General features: G+C 52.6%; 1 protein-coding gene across 1 annotated transcript in view; it reads right to left on the reverse strand.

Annotated features, from left to right (window-relative positions):
• Positions 1 to 7,504: 7,504 nt before the first annotated feature.
• The window catches only part of LOC146813350 (transient receptor potential cation channel subfamily V member 6-like), a 184,778-nt gene continuing 173,878 nt past the window's right edge, over positions 7,505 to 18,404 (reverse strand). The window contains exons 14-15 of the mRNA XM_085620159.1: positions 11,933 to 12,039; positions 7,505 to 9,162 (exon numbers count right to left, since the gene is read on the reverse strand). Coding sequence (XP_085476285.1) covers positions 9,018 to 9,162; positions 11,933 to 12,039 — 252 coding nt within the window. The 3' untranslated portion in view covers positions 7,505 to 9,017. The remainder of the gene's footprint in view (positions 9,163 to 11,932; positions 12,040 to 18,404) is intronic.

The raw sequence follows: 18,404 nt of genomic DNA on the forward strand, positions 1-18,404 counted from the left end.
CGCGCTCCCCGCCTCACCGCAGACCCTCCCTCCCGGCTCCCCTCTTAAGGGGACCCTCTCCTCTGCCCCAGGAGTGACCACTGTGCCCTCGGCCTGGTCGCCCCCACACCTCCCGCCTGCTCCTTACCTGCTGGGCCTCCTGCTGCCACCTGCCGCCTGAGCCACCACAGGGCCGCCGAGCGCCGCCCCAGCCGCCACAGGGCCGCCGAGCGCTGCCCCAGCCGCCACCGAGCCCCCAGGTTCCCGCCGCTTCCCACGAGACCCCGCCCCCCCGCCCGCCGATTGGGTCCCGCGCTCCCCGCCTCCCCGCAGACCCTCCCTCCCAGCTCCCCTCTTAAGGGGACCCTCTCCTCTGCCCCAGGAGTGACCACTGTGCCCTCGGCCTGGTCGCCCCCACACCTCCCGCCTGCTCCTTACCTGCTGGGCCTCCTGCTGCCACCTGCCGCCTGTGCCACCACAGGGCCGCCGAGCGCCGCCCCAGCCGCCACAGGGCCGCGGAGCGCCGCCCCAGCCGCCACCGAGCCCCCAGGTTCCCGCCGCTTCCCACGAGACCCCGCCCCCCCGCCCGCCGATTGGGTCTCGCGCTCCCCGCCTCACCGCAGACCCTCCCTCCCGGCTCCCCTCTTAAGGGGACCCTCTCCTCTGCCCCAGGAGTGACCACTGTGCCCTCGGCCTGGTCGCCCCCACACCTCCCGCCTGCTCCTTACCTGCTGGGCCTCCTGCTGCCACCTGCCGCCTGAGCCACCACAGGGCCGCCGAGCGCCGCCCCAGCCGCCACAGGGCCGCCAAACGCCGCCCCAGCCGCCACCGAGCCCCCAGGTTCCCGCCGCTTCCCACGAGACCCCGCCCCCCCGCCCGCCGATTGGGTCCCGCGCTCCCCGCCTCACCGCAGACCCTCCCTCCCGGCTCCCCTCTTAAGGGGACCCTCTCCTCTGCCCCAGGAGTGACCACTGTGCCCTCGGCCTGGTCGCCCCCACACCTCCCGCCTGCTCCTTACCTGCTGGGCCTCCTGCTGCCACCTGCCGCCTGAGCCACCACAGGGCCGCCGAGCGCCGCCCCAGCCGCCACAGGGCCGCCGAGCGCTGCCCCAGCCGCCACCGAGCCCCCAGGTTCCCGCCGCTTCCCACGAGACCCCGCCCCCCCGCCCGCCGATTGGGTCCCGCGCTCCCCGCCTCCCCGCAGACCCTCCCTCCCAGCTCCCCTCTTAAGGGGACCCTCTCCTCTGCCCCAGGAGTGACCACTGTGCCCTCGGCCTGGTCGCCCCCACACCTCCCGCCTGCTCCTTACCTGCTGGGCCTCCTGCTGCCACCTGCCGCCTGTGCCACCACAGGGCCGCCGAGCGCCGCCCCAGCCGCCACAGGGCCGCGGAGCGCCGCCCCAGCCGCCACCGAGCCCCCAGGTTCCCGCCGCTTCCCACGAGACCCCGCCCCCCCGCCCGCCGATTGGGTCTCGCGCTCCCCGCCTCACCGCAGACCCTCCCTCCCGGCTCCCCTCTTAAGGGGACCCTCTCCTCTGCCCCAGGAGTGACCACTGTGCCCTCGGCCTGGTCGCCCCCACACCTCCCGCCTGCTCCTTACCTGCTGGGCCTCCTGCTGCCACCTGCCGCCTGAGCCACCACAGGGCCGCCGAGCGCCGCCCCAGCCGCCACAGGGCCGCCGAGCGCCGCCCCAGCCGCCACCGAGCCCCCAGGTTCCCGCCGCTTCCCACGAGACCCCGCCCCCCCGCCCACCGATTGGGTCCCGCGCTCCCCGCCTCACCGCAGACCCTCCCTCCCGGCTCCCCTCTTAAGGGGACCCTCTCCTCTGCCCCAGGAGTGACCACTGTGCCCTCAGCCTGGTCGCCCCCACACCTCCCGCCTGCTCCTTACCTGCTGGCCCTCCTGCTGCCACCTGCCGCCTGAGCCACCACAGGGCCGCCGAGCGCCGCCCCAGCCGCCACAGGGCCGCCGAGCGCTGCCCCAGCCGCCACCGAGCCCCCAGGTTCCCGCCGCTTCCCACGAGACCCCGCCCCCCCGCCCGCCGATTGGGTCCCGCGCTCCCCGCCTCCCCGCAGACCCTCCCTCCCAGCTCCCCTCTTAAGGGGACCCTCTCCTCTGCCCCAGGAGTGACCACTGTGCCCTCGGCCTGGTCGCCCCCACACCTCCCGCCTGCTCCTTACCTGCTGGGCCTCCTGCTGCCACCTGCCGCCTGAGCCACCACAGGGCCGCCGAGCGCCGCCCCAGCCGCCCCAGCCGCCACAGGGCCGCCGAGCGCCACCCCAGCCGCCACCGAGCCCCCAGGTTCCCGCCGCTTCCCACGAGACCCCGCCCCCCCGCCCGCCGATTGGGTCCCGCGCTCCCCGCCTCACCGCAGACCCTCCCTCCCGGCTCCCCTCTTAAGGGGACCCTCTCCTCTGCCCCAGGAGTGACCACTGTGCCCTCGGCCTGGTCGCCCCCACACCTCCCGCCTGCTCCTTACCTGCTGGGCCTCCTGCTGCCACCTGCCGCCTGAGCCACCACAGGGCCGCCGAGCGCCGCCCCAGCTGCCACAGGGCCGCCGAGCGCTGCCCCAGCCACCACCGAGCCCGCAGGTTCCCGCCGCTTCCCACGAGACACCGCCCCCCCGCCCGCCGATTGGGTCCCGCGCTCCCCGCCTCCCCGCAGACCCTCCCTCCCGGCTCCCCTCTTAAGGGGACCCTCTCCTCTGCCCCAGGAGTGACCACTGTGCCCTCGGCCTGGTCGCCCCCACACCTCCCGCCTGCTCCTTACCTGCTGGGCCTCCTGCTGCCACCTGCCGCCTGAGCCACCACAGGGCCGCCGAGCGCCGCCCCAGCCGCCACAGGGCCGCCGAGCGCCGCCCCAGCCGCCACCGAGCCCCCAGGTTCCCGCCGCTTCCCACGAGACCCCACCCCCCCGCCCGCCGATTGGGTCCCGCGCTCCCCGCCTCACCGCAGACCCTCCCTCCCGGCTCCCCTCTTAAGGGGACCCTCTCCTCTGCCCCAGGAGTGACCACTGTGCCCTCGGCCTGGTCGCCCCCACACCTCCCGCCTGCTCCTTACCTGCTGGGCCTCCTGCTGCCACCTACCGCCTGAGCCACCACAGGGCCGCCGAGCGCCGCCCCAGCCGCCACATGGCCGCCGAGCGCCGCCCCAGCCGCCACCGAGCCCCCAGGTTCCCGCCGCTTCCCACGAGACCCCGCCCCCCCGCCCGCCTATTGGGTCCCGCGCTCCCCGCCTCCCCGCAGACCCTCCCTCCCGGCTCCCCTCTTATGACGCCCCCAGAGCGACCGCGCAGCGGACGCGCGCAGCGGGAGCACCGAATGAGCGCCGAAGGTGCGCCAAAGGTAAGCACGTCATCGCCCGTCCGCGCCTGGACCGCGCCCAGCGCCAGAACCCCTGGCCCCCGCAGAGGCCACCCCACCCGCCGGACTTACGAGGCCTCCACCCTCAACGCACTCAACACCGGCCGAACCCCCGGGTGCTACCGAGCCACTCCGAGACGCACCCACGGACCCTCCAGCTGCCTCACCTGCAAGTTCACCTGCATCCGGACCTGCCCCACACCAGCACCCGCCAAGCCGAACACCAGCAGCAACCACCTCAAGTGCATCCTGCTCAACACCCGCTCCGTCCACAGACACGCCGTTCAACTCTGGAACCTCCTCGACACCACAGCTCCTGACGTTGCCTTCCTCACGGAAACCTGGATGAACGACTCCTCAGCGCCCGACATCGCCATCGCCATCCCAGAGGGCTACAAGATCATCCGGAGAGACCGCGACAACCAGACTGGAGGAGGCATCGCCATCATCCACAGGGACACCATCCGTATCTCGACCAACGCCGACAACACCCTGACAACCGCCGAACACCTGCACTTCCAGATCCACACCGACCCCAAGACCACCCTCAGAGGCGCCCTGATCTACCGACCCCCGGGACCACGCACTCAATTCAGCGAAGACATCGCCGACTTCATCAGCCCGCACGCCCTCCCCTCTGCCGACTACATCCACCTCGGGGACATCAACTTCCACCTGGAGAACAACAACGACCGCAACACCACCACCCTGCTTGACAACCTCGCCACCCTCGGACTCAAGCAGCTGGTGACCACCCCCACCCACCTCGCCGGACACACACTCGACGCCGTCTTCTCGTCCAGCAAAGACATCTCCTTCAGCCACGCCACTGGACTCCACTGGACGGACCACAGCTGCATCCACTTCACCTTCAAAAGAACCACGGTCCACCACCACCAGCAACAGGCTGCACGAAGAAGCTGGAACAAGATCACAGCCGAACAACTCGCCGCATCCCTGAGCCAGCACCCTCCCGCCAGCTCACCGAACCCCAGCCAAGCCGCCGACAACCTCACGAAATGGATCTCCACCTGCGCGGATGAGCTCGCCCCTCTGAGGACCCCGCCGAGCAGACCCGGAAGCAAGAAGGCCCCGTGGTTCACCGACGAACTCAAGAGCTCCAAGAAGAACTGACGAGCCCTCGAGAAAGCCTGGAGAAGAGACCCAACGCCGGACAACATGACTACCCTCAAGCTTGCCACCCGAATGCACCATCAACTGATCCACGCCACCAAGAAAACAGCATTCAAGGACCGGCTGGACAACAATGCACACAACAGCAAGGAACTCTTCAACATCGTCAGAGAGCTCTCCAACCCCAACGCCGGTACCAACGACATCACCCCATCGCAAGACCTCTGCAACTCCCTCGCCTCCTACTTCCACAACAAGATCGCTGACATACACAACAGCTTCAGAACACAACCAACTCTCCCCACGACCAAACCAACGCCCCCCACCACCACCCTCAACGCCTGGACACCGATCAACCTCGAAGACACCATCAGCACGATGATCTCCATCCACTCCGGATCCCCAACCGACCCCTGCCCTCACCACATCTTCAACAAGGCCGACGCTGTCATCGCACCCCACCTGCGGGACATCATCAACACCTCCCTCGACACCGCCACCTTCCCTGAGAGCTGGAAGCACGCCGAACTCAGCGCTCTACTAAAGAAACCAACGGCGGACCCCACCGAACTCAAGAACTACCGCCCCATCTCGCTCCTCCCGTTTCCAGCCAAAGTCATCGAGAAGACCATCAACAAGCAACTGGCAGCCTTCCTCGAGACGACTGGTTCCCTTGACCCTTCCCAGTCAGGCTTCCGGGCCAACCACAGCACCGAGACCGCCCTCATCGCTGCCACCGACAACATCCGAACCCTGCTGGACAACGGAGAAACAGCGGCCCTCATCCTCCTGGACCTCTCCGCGGCATTCGACACTGTCTGCCACCGCACCCTAGTGCAGCGCCTCAGCAACGTCGGGATCGAGGAGAAGGCACTGGAATGGATCATCTCCTTCCTCACCGGAAGGACACAGAGAGTCCGCCTGCCCCCGTTCAGATCAGAAGCCACGGAAGTCATCTGCGGCGTCCCTCAGGGCTCCTCGCTCAGCCCCACCCTCTTCAATGTCTACATGAGCCCCCTTGCGGCCATCGCACGCCAACACAACCTGAACATCATCTCCTACGCCGATGACACCCAGCTGATCCTCTCCCTGACCAACGACCCCGCCACCGCCAGAGCCAACCTACACGAAGGGATGAAAAACGTGGCCGAGTGGATGACGACCAGCCGCCTGAAACTGAACACAGACAAGACGGAAGTCCTCATCCTGGGCTCCTCACCCTCCACCTGGGACGACTCCTGGTGGCCCCCCGCCCTGGGCAACGCACCCAAACCGACAGACCACGCACGCAACCTGGGCTTCATCCTGGACTCCTCCCTCTCCATGACCAGACAAGTCAACGCCGTCTCCTCGTCCTGTTTCAACATCCTGCGCATGCTACGTAAGATCTTCCGGTGGATCCCCACCGAGACCAGGAAGACGGTCACCCAGGTCCTCATCACCAGTCGTCTGGACTACGGCAACGCCCTCTACGCCGGTACCACCGCCAAGCTCCAGAAGAGACTCCAGCGGATCCAGAACGCCTCGGCGAGACTCATCCTCGACGTCCCCAGACGAACTCACATCTCTAGACACCTGAGAGACCTGCACTGGCTCCCGATCAACAAAAGAATCACCTTCCGGCTCCTCACCCATGCACACAAAGCCCTACACAACCAAGGCCCGACCTACCTCAACAGCCGCCTCAACTTCTACGCTCCCAAACGCCACCTCCGCTCAACCAGTCACGCCCTCGCAGCCGTCCCCCGCATCCACAGAGCGACAACAGGAGGAAGATCCTTCTCCCACCTGGCCGCCAAGACTTGGAACGCCCTCCCCACCGACCTACGCCTGACCCAAGACCACCTCTCCTTCAGGAAGAAGCTCAAGACCTGGTTGTTCGAGCAGTAGCGGACGCCCCCCCCAGCGCCTTGAGACCCTCCGGGTGAGTAGTGCGCTTTATAAATGCCTATGATTGATTGATTGATTGATAGTATTCTGAATATTAGTCAAAGGTGGAGATAGGCCTTACAACAGTGAAAAATGACTTTCGGTGTTTTTCACTGCTAGGACTTGTTAAACGTAAGCACACATGTCCTACTTTTACATACAAAGTACTTTTGCTCTAAGAGCTGTTAGGATCTACCTTAGTGGTGACTTGTAAGTTTCAAAAAAGAGGGTTTAGAACTGGTAAAAGGTTTATTTTGCCAGGTCAAAATTGCAGTTTATAACTGAACAAACGCTGCAATGGCAGACTTGTGATATGTATTAAAGTGCTACTTTAGTGGGTGGCACAATGAGTGCTGCAGGCCCACTAGTACTATGTACTTATAAATTAATTCAATATACCAATTAGGTATAGGCTAATTGTACCATGTTTTAAGGAGCGAACACGAGAACTTTAGCACTGGTTAGCAGTGGTAAAGTGCACAGAGACCTAAAGCCAACAAAAACAAAGCCAGCAAAACGGGAGGGGTGAAGGCAAAGTGTGAGGGCAACCCTGCAGAGAGGGTCATGTCCAACAGTAGGAATCTTTAAAAATCCACTGATAATGAGTGTCTAAGGCTTCATGGACAAGGCTGTTCATCAGCTGAACAGTGACTGGGTGTGAAGATCCTTTGCATTCTATACCCTGTGAAGTCAGTGGGATAAACATAGTGCACAACCACCTAGAGCAGATGGGATTTCACCTGTTGTCCTGTATATGTCACAAAATCTCATTTGGGGAAACATTTGGCGTAAAGAGACGTTGTTCTATTGTCCCTCTCCGTCGTCGTCGATGATTAAAATTGATATATATCCCCATAATGAATCTCCTTGAGTCAATATACAACAGTAACTGATGACCACTGGAACTATATTCATCCAATCACAATACAATATCATCTCCTTCATTATCCTTTCAAATGATTGATTTTCTAGAAAACGTTCGAATAACTTTAACAGATTAAAAAACTCAGCCAACATGTGGTAAAGCGAGGAAGCATCGCATCTTCTTTTACTTATCACATGAATTGACACATTTCAGAGGCTTTCAATGGGGAGATGTTATTGCTTTATTTTGTGTTAAATCATTCATCCATTAAGAGCAAAAACATTCAGAACGGAATCAATTTTCACTATTTGAATAATAGTTGCCGTTAATTTTCAAAATCTGGAAATGATTTCATAAAAAAATAAAAACATATTTAAAATGGAACATTAATTCTATTAAGCAAAAGTTTCATTTTGATATATTTTTACTTGAAATGTAGGGATTAAAACGTCATATGAGAACCGTCTGCGTCTGTGTGATTTCACAGTGACTGAGATTCAAACCATCATAGGTGCATTTGCCTTTACACATTTTAATCCGACAAACAATATTTACATTTCATTCTGTAAGTTGTGGTAGTTGCATTTGACTTCAGGAATCTCTGCTTTTGTTTTCTGGCCCCCGCTGCAGTGGAGGCTCGCCGAGGGAGTGCTGCGGGGTGGTGAGGCGGGGGAGGGGCAGGGTGGGGGGTAGTGGACTCCGACATATGGCGGAACTGAGTAAAGTAAGTAAAGAAATAAATGAAGCAATTTACCTTGCGCGCGCTGCATCGCCAGCATTCTCCTTGTAATGCCGGCACCCTTGCACCACGGTGCAAGTTTGCCAGCGTTGGCGCTAGCCTGTTTAAAGTGCGTCAGCGCTATGAGAGAGCACTAAATCTTAGTAGATATGACACAGTTCTGCCCTCTCCCTGTCACGCAACGCAGCACAGCAAGTTGCCTTGCTACACTGCGTTGTGTGAAATTTTAAGAAATCTGGCCAATATGTCCGCACATTAACTTTAAAAGCTTCTCCCTTTGAAGCGTCAAATTATTTGTGGAAAGTGTGCAAGGTTGTGCTGACAACGCTGCTGGTGTTGAGTACGGCCAGTTGTGAAGGGCCATGTTATGTTATGTTATATTAATTTATTATGCGCACAGCTACTCCAGCCAAGGAGCGTCCCGGCGCAGAAGTAAAAATGCCATTGCTTTATTAGACATGAGGTAACGTCCCATTGAGAGGCATGTGCACTTGTAGGAGCCAATGGCTGACTGGAGGGCCCCGGGCCCCCCCCCCGCACCTGGCCAGAGTGTTACATCCCACTGACCTTAGGTTATGAGAGCACTTAACATTTTCAGCACACAATGCACTTTTGTAACTATTCGGAGTCTCAGAAAGCAAAAATCTTTGAACAGTTCACATCAGGCGTCAACAACAAACCCTTTACCAAACCACACATACTGAGGGCTCTACCTGTTCAAATCGTTGATTACATCTGCGCCTCTGACTTGTAACCTCACTGGGGGGCAGCTGCTACTCATTGGGAAATGGAGAATCACAGTGAATTCCACCTCAGTTGTTGCATGTTCGTAGACAATGTACAATCTTTCACAGCTGTGTTCTTTTGCACAGCTGCACACAGCGATTTCCACTTGAGGTCCCTTTATCTACTGATCTATATGTAATCACAATATTTAATCCAAGCCCTCCACCAAACTTTTCCACAGCTCTTTACGTGTTCACGCGCAGTGCCCTGAAATCTGTAGTTTGTGTCACTCCTGACTTTGCGCCCATCTCTCCTGCGCCTCTTGAGGCGGACCCTCCGGGCCGTATCCACACGGGTCCTTCTGAGGTTGCCTCGTCGCCACCTCGCTATACTCCAGGGTCTGTGCTGCTTCCTTTTGTAGGATCTCCACCCTGTGGGAAAAGCAGTTCAACTCAGTTATTTATTGTACCGCAGCCTGTGTTGAATATTAATAATTGAAAAGTCAGCATACCTCATCATTCTAGTCCTTGTTGTGCAAATGCCGAGCCTACTTCCACTTTTAGACCTCTTTTTATTTTACCTTAAAAGTATTTTGAGGCATGTGATCGGCCTAGATTGTAATTACACTGGCGTTTTTGGTTAATTTCAGGAATTTAGCATTACGCTTGTTACGCGAAAATTCAAGCATGCGAGTTCTCCACGGATGGCCAGAACGCGAATGTCTGTCTCTCGTGCAATTTGTGATTTTTGTGCAATATGTTTACCACAAAATATGCCTTTCCATTAAAAATCGACATGAGGCTACATTTCATGCTAAAATATAACGCTAAATGGAGGATTTGTTTTTTTGCATAACTACCCAAAAAATCTTAATTACGTGAGAGAAAATTACACAAATTTGTCACACCCCTAACGTGAATATGAGATTAGACACATTCAGTAAAAGAGAATAACAAACGTAATGGGATGAGTAGATACTTGCTATGTATAGAGAATTTAGAGAGCACGCTAAGACAAATATTGAAGCAAATTATGGGCGGACATGAAGATGATCCAATTTCTCCCCAGCCCACAAAGAGACAACTCAGATTTTTTAGTTGACAATATGAATATGTATTCTACATTTTGAATTCTATTTTTTTTATCCTCACTCATTCGCTAACTGAGCTTAACAATTGTTTTAGAATTGTTATTTGGAATGGATGTGTTTTGGGTGCTCAATCAAAATAGCAATTCTGACTGTGATGTATCAACCTTTGAAGTAACCCTGGGCGGACAACTACGCTACATTCGCAAAGTTTGCGTAGTTTGGGCTACTTCGGGCTACGCGGATTGCACGTAGCACAGTGCAAAATCGCGTAGAGTTGCGTAGTGGGCATTTTTTGCTCGCTCGCGGTTCTCAACGTGATGTTGGCGACCGCGAGCGAGCAAAATGACATCCCGGCGAGACTTTTTCCTCGTTCGGGATCAGCAACATCAAGTTGCCGATCGCGAGCATGGAAAATAAACCTCCCGGTGAGATTCTCAACGCAGAGAGGTCAGGTTTCTCCTTGCGAGTGGTCGCGTATACTCGCGACCGCTCGCGATGAGAAACTACCAGTCCGCGTTGAGAAAGCTGCCGCTCGAGTAAAAATCTACTTGAGCGGCAGAAAACGACAGCATGCACTGGGCAAGATGCCGTTTTCAATGATTGCACAGTGCGGACAAGCATCCGGCACTGTGCGATCATCGCGAACAGCGCACTACGCAGTTCGCGTAGTGCTACGCATATCTCGCATAGTGCGAAGTGCACTTCCCGTAGCTATGCGTAGAGCTACTATGCGCACTACGCCCAGGGTTACTTTTGAGACCGGAATCCATTCTCAAAACATTGCAGAATGTCTGAATCCTGATTTTGGGCTGGTAATTGATCTGCAAATGGGAAGGGGTCCCCTTTGAATTCCTTCCCCTTTGTGCATCTTGAAAACAGTTTCGGGAAGAGTTGGCAGTGGTCCACGGGACCATTGCCAACTCTAAGCAAAACGTTTCAAAAAAATATATTTTTTTTAAACTCAGTCCAGTTTTCTTTCGAAAACGCCCACCATGTAAAAAAGGCAGAAGTTTTCTTAATTTATATACATTCAAAGACAAGGTGGTCTGCTGTCCATTGCAGGCTACCATCCCTGTGATTGTGGCCTTTCATTGAGCATTGCATGTTTTGGTTGGCCTCATAAATATCAAAAAGGCAGGTTGTTCTGAGATTCCCTGTGAGTCAGTAATTTGTGAACCAACCTATACATACATAGATCAGTTTACAACAAAATATTGCATTTGCAAAACTTGAGTGCACCATTAGCAAGCAGTTCTGAGAATGGAATATAGTACATGGGGGTTAGTTATATGTGGCACCTTTTCAGGATGTAGCACCTCACAGTGGGTTTGATCTGCATTAAGCAGCTGATTGCGCGCCTGAGGCTGCCTGCTTTACTACGTCTTTATCAGCCTGCATTCATTAGACACAAAGGTAAGAGTTTGACTGTTAAGAAGATTGTTAAGTCCCTCTTCCATCCTGTGAAGTGAGGCTCACATATTCGGTTTATGGCTCAGTGGAGTGTAGCGCTGTGCTCGGCATTCCCCAGATATGCAGGGTATGCCTGGGGGCACTGCAGAATGCCAAGAGACTAACACCAGTGGGGTCACATTGCTGTCAATGCCAGACATATTATTTTAGATGTCTTCATTTCAAACTTCTCTACTTTAAAGGGAAAATTAAATGTCCACATTTTTTCCCTGAAATTTCTGCTTTGTGTTCTCAAATGTTCACACGGCTTAGTCTATATTCGTGGCTACATACATATATAAATAGCAAATAATAACATCTGTGCTTTCTTGAACTTTTTGCAAGTACATGGTCATCAATTTCTCAATTTACAACACTTTGTGATCAACTGATCCCTCCCCCTAACACATGCACTGACCATGGAAGTCCAACACCAGGGGTCAGAGAGACAGCGCGAGGCATTCTGGTTATCAACTGTTGTGATGTCATTTAGGTCTACCAGGCCGCCAGTCCACGTCACCCCGATCCGTGCGCCTCAAAGCACAAGGTCATTTACAAGGACAAAGAGCTAAAAATTGACCTGATGATGGTCCACTCATATGCTCAACACCTGGGCTGCTCTAGGCCGCTCCACATAAACACACCATCCACCCCGCTCCTACCTGAGGTACTGGCTGTCTCCCAGCCCATAGACCTTCCCACTGATACCAGAACGAGGCCAGAGGCTGCGGGGCAGTTTCCGCTCCAGCTTAATGGTGGCTGCAACGACCTGCAAGGAACGCGATATTCTCTAATTAATCTGATAGAGATTTGAGGTGCACAATTAAGAGGCTATCACTACATTTCTGGTGTCTCATCACAGTTGTCCCACAAAAACATCACTTGCATGACGGCTTTTCAATATTAACTTCAAAGCAGAGTAGATTACATGCATGTGTTTCCATCAAGAGTGAAGAGGGAGGAAGGGCCTCACTCATGAGAGGCACAGCCTCAGGGAGGGCACCATGCCACTCCTCAGCCTCGAATATTGCAATGAATAGCATATTACTCTCTGCAGGCCGCATAGCTGATCTGTGCCGGGCTCTTCCATGTGCGGTAGTAATAACGCAACATATTCAACATCAATATGAGGTTTAAATCTGTGCACTGAGGTAAGATTAAATAAACTTTGAGGATGTTGTCTGCAGATTTCTCTGTAAAGTGACTTCAAAATGGAACCTGTGAGTACCTAAATATGTTGAGCAGCATACTTAGATGTGAGTGTTGCTGTGAGGGGTGACGTAGTGTTTCCTGACTTTAACTGCGCTGGATTCTGCTAATATTCTGGGATTGGCCTTTCACAGTCGGAGCACATCTCTCTTTATTATCTTTATTTCCTTCCACTAACTTGGTACACAGTTATTTATATATTTATGTATGTATTTATTATTTATTATTATGCATTCATTTCTATTTGTATCTATTTATTTATGTATTAGTCATCTATTTATTCTTCTGAATATATACCTTTATGCCATGCTAGTGGAAATACATTTGGCTGAACAACATAGGGTATTTGGTACAAGTGTGTTTGTAAATGCTCAGTCATTTATTTATTGCTACAGTGCAAAGGTCAAATCCCATGTAATTACCACATTTCAACTTAAATGATTAAGGAAACAGTGCACAATTGACTGATTTTAAGATTTTTAGAGCACAGGGCCCTAAGGAGTCTTGATGGTGATAGTCATCTAATTCTGACCTGTTAGCCGCAGCTGGGGATGACCACCAGGCCTGGATTTTAAGGTGCATGGGCATCTTGTTCCAAAGTTGACAGGTGGCATGGGCAAAGCTTCTACAGCTCCAGGAAGCTTTCTTGATTTATGAAAAACTGGCTGATTTGGAGGAAGCCAAATGCTGCAGTCGTTTCAGAGCATGTCACAGAACTTTCCTTTTCAAGGAGTCAGAAAAATGCATAGTTTTATGTGCCAAACATAAAGCCTTAAAGGCCACTCTGTTTTTTAATTGGGAGCCAGTGAAGCAAGGTCAGGGCGGCTGAGACCGATTTTAATTTTGGTATCTTCTTCAGAAGATGACCGGCTGCGTTCTTCAACACCTGGAGCTTGTTTAAAGAGCGCTGTGAGATACCGAGATATAGGGCATTGCAATAGTCCAGCCTGGACAATACCAATGGAATGGCTACCGATATTTGAAAATCAAAATCGATAAAAGGCAGTGCCTTCCTCAAAAAGAAACAAGATGAGGTCAGTTTCTTGATCTGATCCTCAAAAGATAGCTCAGCATCGAGGATTACCCCATGGTGCCTAACTTTGGATACTGGTGGGGGGAGGGGACTCCAGTCGGAGGCCACCAGAATTGATTCCAAAAGGAAGTGTCCTTTTCAAAGTGAATGTCTCACAGGTTGATTTTAGAATCGGTTTACAGAACAAACACCTACCACCGTACTCACAAGACCCAATGACTGTGAATTTACCTTGAGGAACATATGTAACCCCTTTTGCTTTGTATATATTTTCTATCTTTATTTATAACAATTGTACATGAACGAATCATTGGCAAAGCCAAGAGATCTGGCTTCTGTTTTGAGTTATAAACCTGTCCTATTTGTTTTACCAGTGCTTGTTGCTGTGTATATGTGTCTTTGTGTGTAGGCCTGGGTGTGCATGGATGTTGTGTGCTTGCCTCCATGGGGAAATGACAGGTGTACAATCCTTCTTGTCTTGTGTATCTTTCAGCCTTCTCTGTGTGCACGTCCAGATGAGCTTCGCCAACACCCTGCCGAGGTTGTGTTTGAGTACTTTTAATCCTCAAAGCTCATGTTACACCATCAGCATTTCTTTAAACAATCGAAGCAGAAATGTTGACATTTTCTGGTTTCTCTGTACTAGTTTAAGTTAATGTACTGAGAATAGCTCGGCATACGTTGCACTTTTTGTTTTCTACACATGGCTAGAAGCACACAAAGAGAGGTTTGTGAAGAGTCCTCAGCACTTTGCAATTATCTACATGAGATGATTTCTTGTAAATAATGGTTTAAAATCTTGAGAGTGGGAGCATAAGGTGTGTGAATGTGCGGGATTGTGTGTGGTGTCTGTGTCCTGATTTTTGCTAGGTCTACACACACAGAGCAACATGTTTAACAAGCATTCTCGGAGCCCCTCACTACTCACAGCATCATATAGAATTATAGATGTGTAGCAGTGAATTATGGGCAGCTTGTCACTCAGGGGTTCTGAGTGACATCAAATAGACAACTAGAGCGAAGCTTAAGTTGTCTATGATGTCACTAAGAACCCAGAGGCGAAAAACATAATACGTAATTCACTTTTTACTCATTTACAATCTTATGTTATCCATGGCCCCCAAATAATATGTCCCTGCCCTCAACTACTGTGCAGGGGATGATGGAAGGGCTATTCATCGCATGCCCGCTCCTCCTTGGCAATCCTTAACCACAATTCACTGCCTTGCCTGCCTGCCTTCCCTCTCCTGCAGCTGTGCTTTCTGCTTTCAGTCAGAGCAGACAAGGAGAGCTCTCTGAGAGAGCATTGTTACCTGGCCTGGGAGGACATGGCAACAGTTGATAGCCAGTTTTCTCACCAACTGTTGTCATGTCATAACAAGGAGAGCCATGCATAGCAAATGTAAAGCTGCTAAGTGTACCGATGCAATTTTTGACAACTGCACAGACTCCAGGCTGCATAGCCAAGGCACATTTGATATTGCAGTTTTTGAGCCAATACGTATAAAGCATAATGTTAAAAGTGAATCCAGGTGTCCCAGGTCTTTGCTAAAACTAACAGGTTTCCTGAAGGCGTTGCACATGGCATGGGTCCATGTGGCAGCTTTGAAGATGGCTTCCTGTCACCAAAGTTGCACTTTTCCAGCCTTGCACTTTCCTATGTCAAATTCCCGTTAGTCCAAGAGATTCCTGAGGCAATAGTTTGTTAAACTGCAGACAAACCCAGATGTGTCCAGGGACACAGAGTTATGCAGTAACCTTAATTACAAAGAGAACAGGTTAAGAAGGGAAGCCGGGGCCCCTGGAGCCAAAAACAGTATTTATGGGAAGGGGGCCACCTGACCACCTCTATGAGTCATTAGAGGCCTCAAGGAGTCCTTCCCTGGGGCCAAACATATTATGTATGAGAAAGGTGATGAATGGCCCACCTCCCGAGCTATTTGAGGCCCCGGGGAGCCCACCCCCAGGGCTAAACATATTATGTATGGGGAGGGAGATGTGCGATCTTCCTCCCTGAGCCATAGACAGCCCGCGGAGCCAACCTGTGTGGCTGAAATCAATAAAGAAGGGGAGAGGGGCTATGTGACCTCCCTCCCTGAGCCTCTAAAGGCCCCAAGGAGCTCACCCCTGGGTCCAAAAGTGTTAAAAATGGGAAGGAGGGCGACATGGCACCCTTCCCTGAGCCATTAATGGCCTCGGGAACCCAACACCTGGGCCGTCTCAGATGATATGTCCAGGCACAGAGCAGTTTCCCTGCATGCATCGGTGTGGGTAGGGAAAGCTGTGTTTGCCCTCACTTGGTGGGAGCATTTTAAAAACTCCTGTCAAGTGAGAGCAATCACCAAACCCACTCTCAGTGAATGAGAGTTACAAAAATGCTCCCTTCCCAGAGTCTCCGAAGGACCCTGTGGACCACATCCCCCAGGGACCCCATCTCTTGCAGCCCGATGACACCAGTGTCTCAGGGGTCCCCTCCCCGGGGCAAGGAGTACTTCAACTCCTTGCCTGTGCACTTGCATTCAAGAAACTCAGGCTTGCTCCTGCCCAGTGGGTGCAGAGAAAAGCTTCCCTCGCCAGGCAAACAAATGCAGCTGGCTCCCACTGCACCGGGATGGGTACAGGCAGAGGAGCCGGCAGGGGCCACAGGGACTCTTGCACTCCACCCATGACCTCATTGACTTCTAAGTTTGTGTATCTGCCTGGTAGGACTGGGCACCCTCAGTATTTTTCATTGCAGCCCCAGGGGATGGGGTCCACAGGACCGATCTTCGGCATGGGGCTAGTGGCCACACAACTCCTCCCCATAAATAATTATATCAGACTCCCAGGGCCTAAAAATGGCTCAGAGAGGGGGTGTATACTCCCCTCCCAAGCAAAAATTGTTCCACTTACCACCTGGCCCAGGCCAACCCTGGGTATAGAACACCAAATGCAGTGTTCTGCATTTTTTAAATATTTTCATCTGGTCCCATGCAGGGGTGGGCAGAATGTTTAATTCCACCCATGGAACTGGTGGTATTTGGTGACTCCACATTCCTCTTGTAATGCGGAGTTCCAGCCACATTCCACCAATTACCGCGTGGTGGAATTTTTCCCACGAGGATCCAAAATGTAAGCACGAGGGAGATTTGACGTTGCCTTGTCGCCATTTCTAACGCGGGTGGTCGTGGGCAGTCGCGAACAGCCACAGTCAGAGGGATGCTTCTTGAATAGATTTGCTGCCACTCAAGTAGATTTTCTGCTTGAGCAGCAGCAAAGTCAACTCAAATGGGCGAGCGCTCTCACGCACCACATGGTGCCATTTGTGCAGATTGTTCCGTACTTCTAAATACTGGCAGTAAATTGCAATGTGACGCTCATATCTCGCAGAGTTTTTATGTAACATCTCAATATTTCACAGAGTGAAACGCCACAAGTTCCGCCCATCCCATGTCCCATGAGACTCCCTCAAGACCGTGTGACTAATTTAAGGGGGTCAGGATTATTTCATTTATCAAAAAACCTTTCAGGACATGGAACCAACTCCCTGAGTTCTATAATGGCTGCCGCAACATTTCTTTATATGTTGCGGCCAACCAATCAGAATGGTTGTTCTGAAAGAGCCCCCTCAGCCAATAAGAAGGCTTAAACTATTGAATATCAGCCCAGTGGTCCAGATATATATACATTTTGAACCTTCATTTCTCAAAAATAATGAAGGAAATTGCACCAAATCACTAAAACATGCTTTCTGGTGAAAGATTTAGCTTTTTGCCACAATCGGTGCAATACCAGGCTGTTTCGCTGTTCAAAAATCTACATGGCAATTGAATGAGAAAAATGTGATTTGGGAGCCCCCATTTTTGTTAGCCTCTGCTTGACAGATCACCCTCGACCTATCAAGAGCTAAGGTATATATATATTTTGTTGTTAGGTAGGTCCTAACTATAACCACACCGTAGCATCTACCACTGTGTAGTTATAGTGAGATCACAGTTTCCATAGGTAGAGCATATTTTATTTTGCTAAGACCTCTGACAATTCGTCACAAAATATTCCTAAAAAATATTCATCCTCCTTCCTTGGATCATGCTTGAATGCTTTTTCACCAAACAATTTCCATACCATAGGGATTTTTAGACGGTGCTGCAGCCAAAACGCCTGAACAGAATTACCAAATTTATCAGAAAGCTGGATCTTTACACAGAAAGTGTGCTTTTGTGATTTGATGTAAATCTGTTCAATAATTTTGGAAACATTAATATTCAAAATGTATATTTATATTGACATTTAAGTTGAAATTCATTCATTCAAGCCTTTTGATTGGCTGAGGGAATGTTTTTAGAGCTTGTTTGCCAGACCTGCTCAGGTTTATGAGTATTTCACATCTTTTAAATAGTTGCAACAACAAGACGACATAGAAAGCAACATATCTTACCACCTAAAACCAGGGGCAGAGCTTGACCAGGCAATATGTCTGGAGTTATACACAGAATGCAGGTATAACATTGTAAGGCTTCTGAGTGGAATGCAGGTGCTCCCCTGAAACTGGCTCCAGGATGTACATTGCTGATGAAAGGCGGAGGGGTGGGGGCTGCACCTGACTAACCAGTGACATTTCTTCGCTGTGGCCAGGAGTTGGAATACCGTCATCAAGGATAGGAGGCGAGAGTACAAGCCCTTCTCCCTCTCTTTAAATGCCTAGGCTCTGGGTCTTCACTTGAAGTGAAGTTACTACCTAGGCTGCTTTATCTGTTGCCAAAACAGCTCTAAAAGGAAACTGCAATCCAAAGATGGCTGACTCAATCTCTTTTTTGGTACTAGGAGGGATCGTGGCAAGAGGAGAGTCGGTTAGGGTGTGAGGCCAGCTGCCCAGCGAGCAAGCCCCTCCAATTGAAAAGAAGGAGCCACAA

This window comes from Triturus cristatus, chromosome 7 (assembly GCF_964204655.1).
Source record: "Triturus cristatus chromosome 7, aTriCri1.1, whole genome shotgun sequence".
In the NCBI taxonomy this organism is placed as follows: domain Eukaryota; kingdom Metazoa; phylum Chordata; class Amphibia; order Caudata; family Salamandridae; genus Triturus; species Triturus cristatus.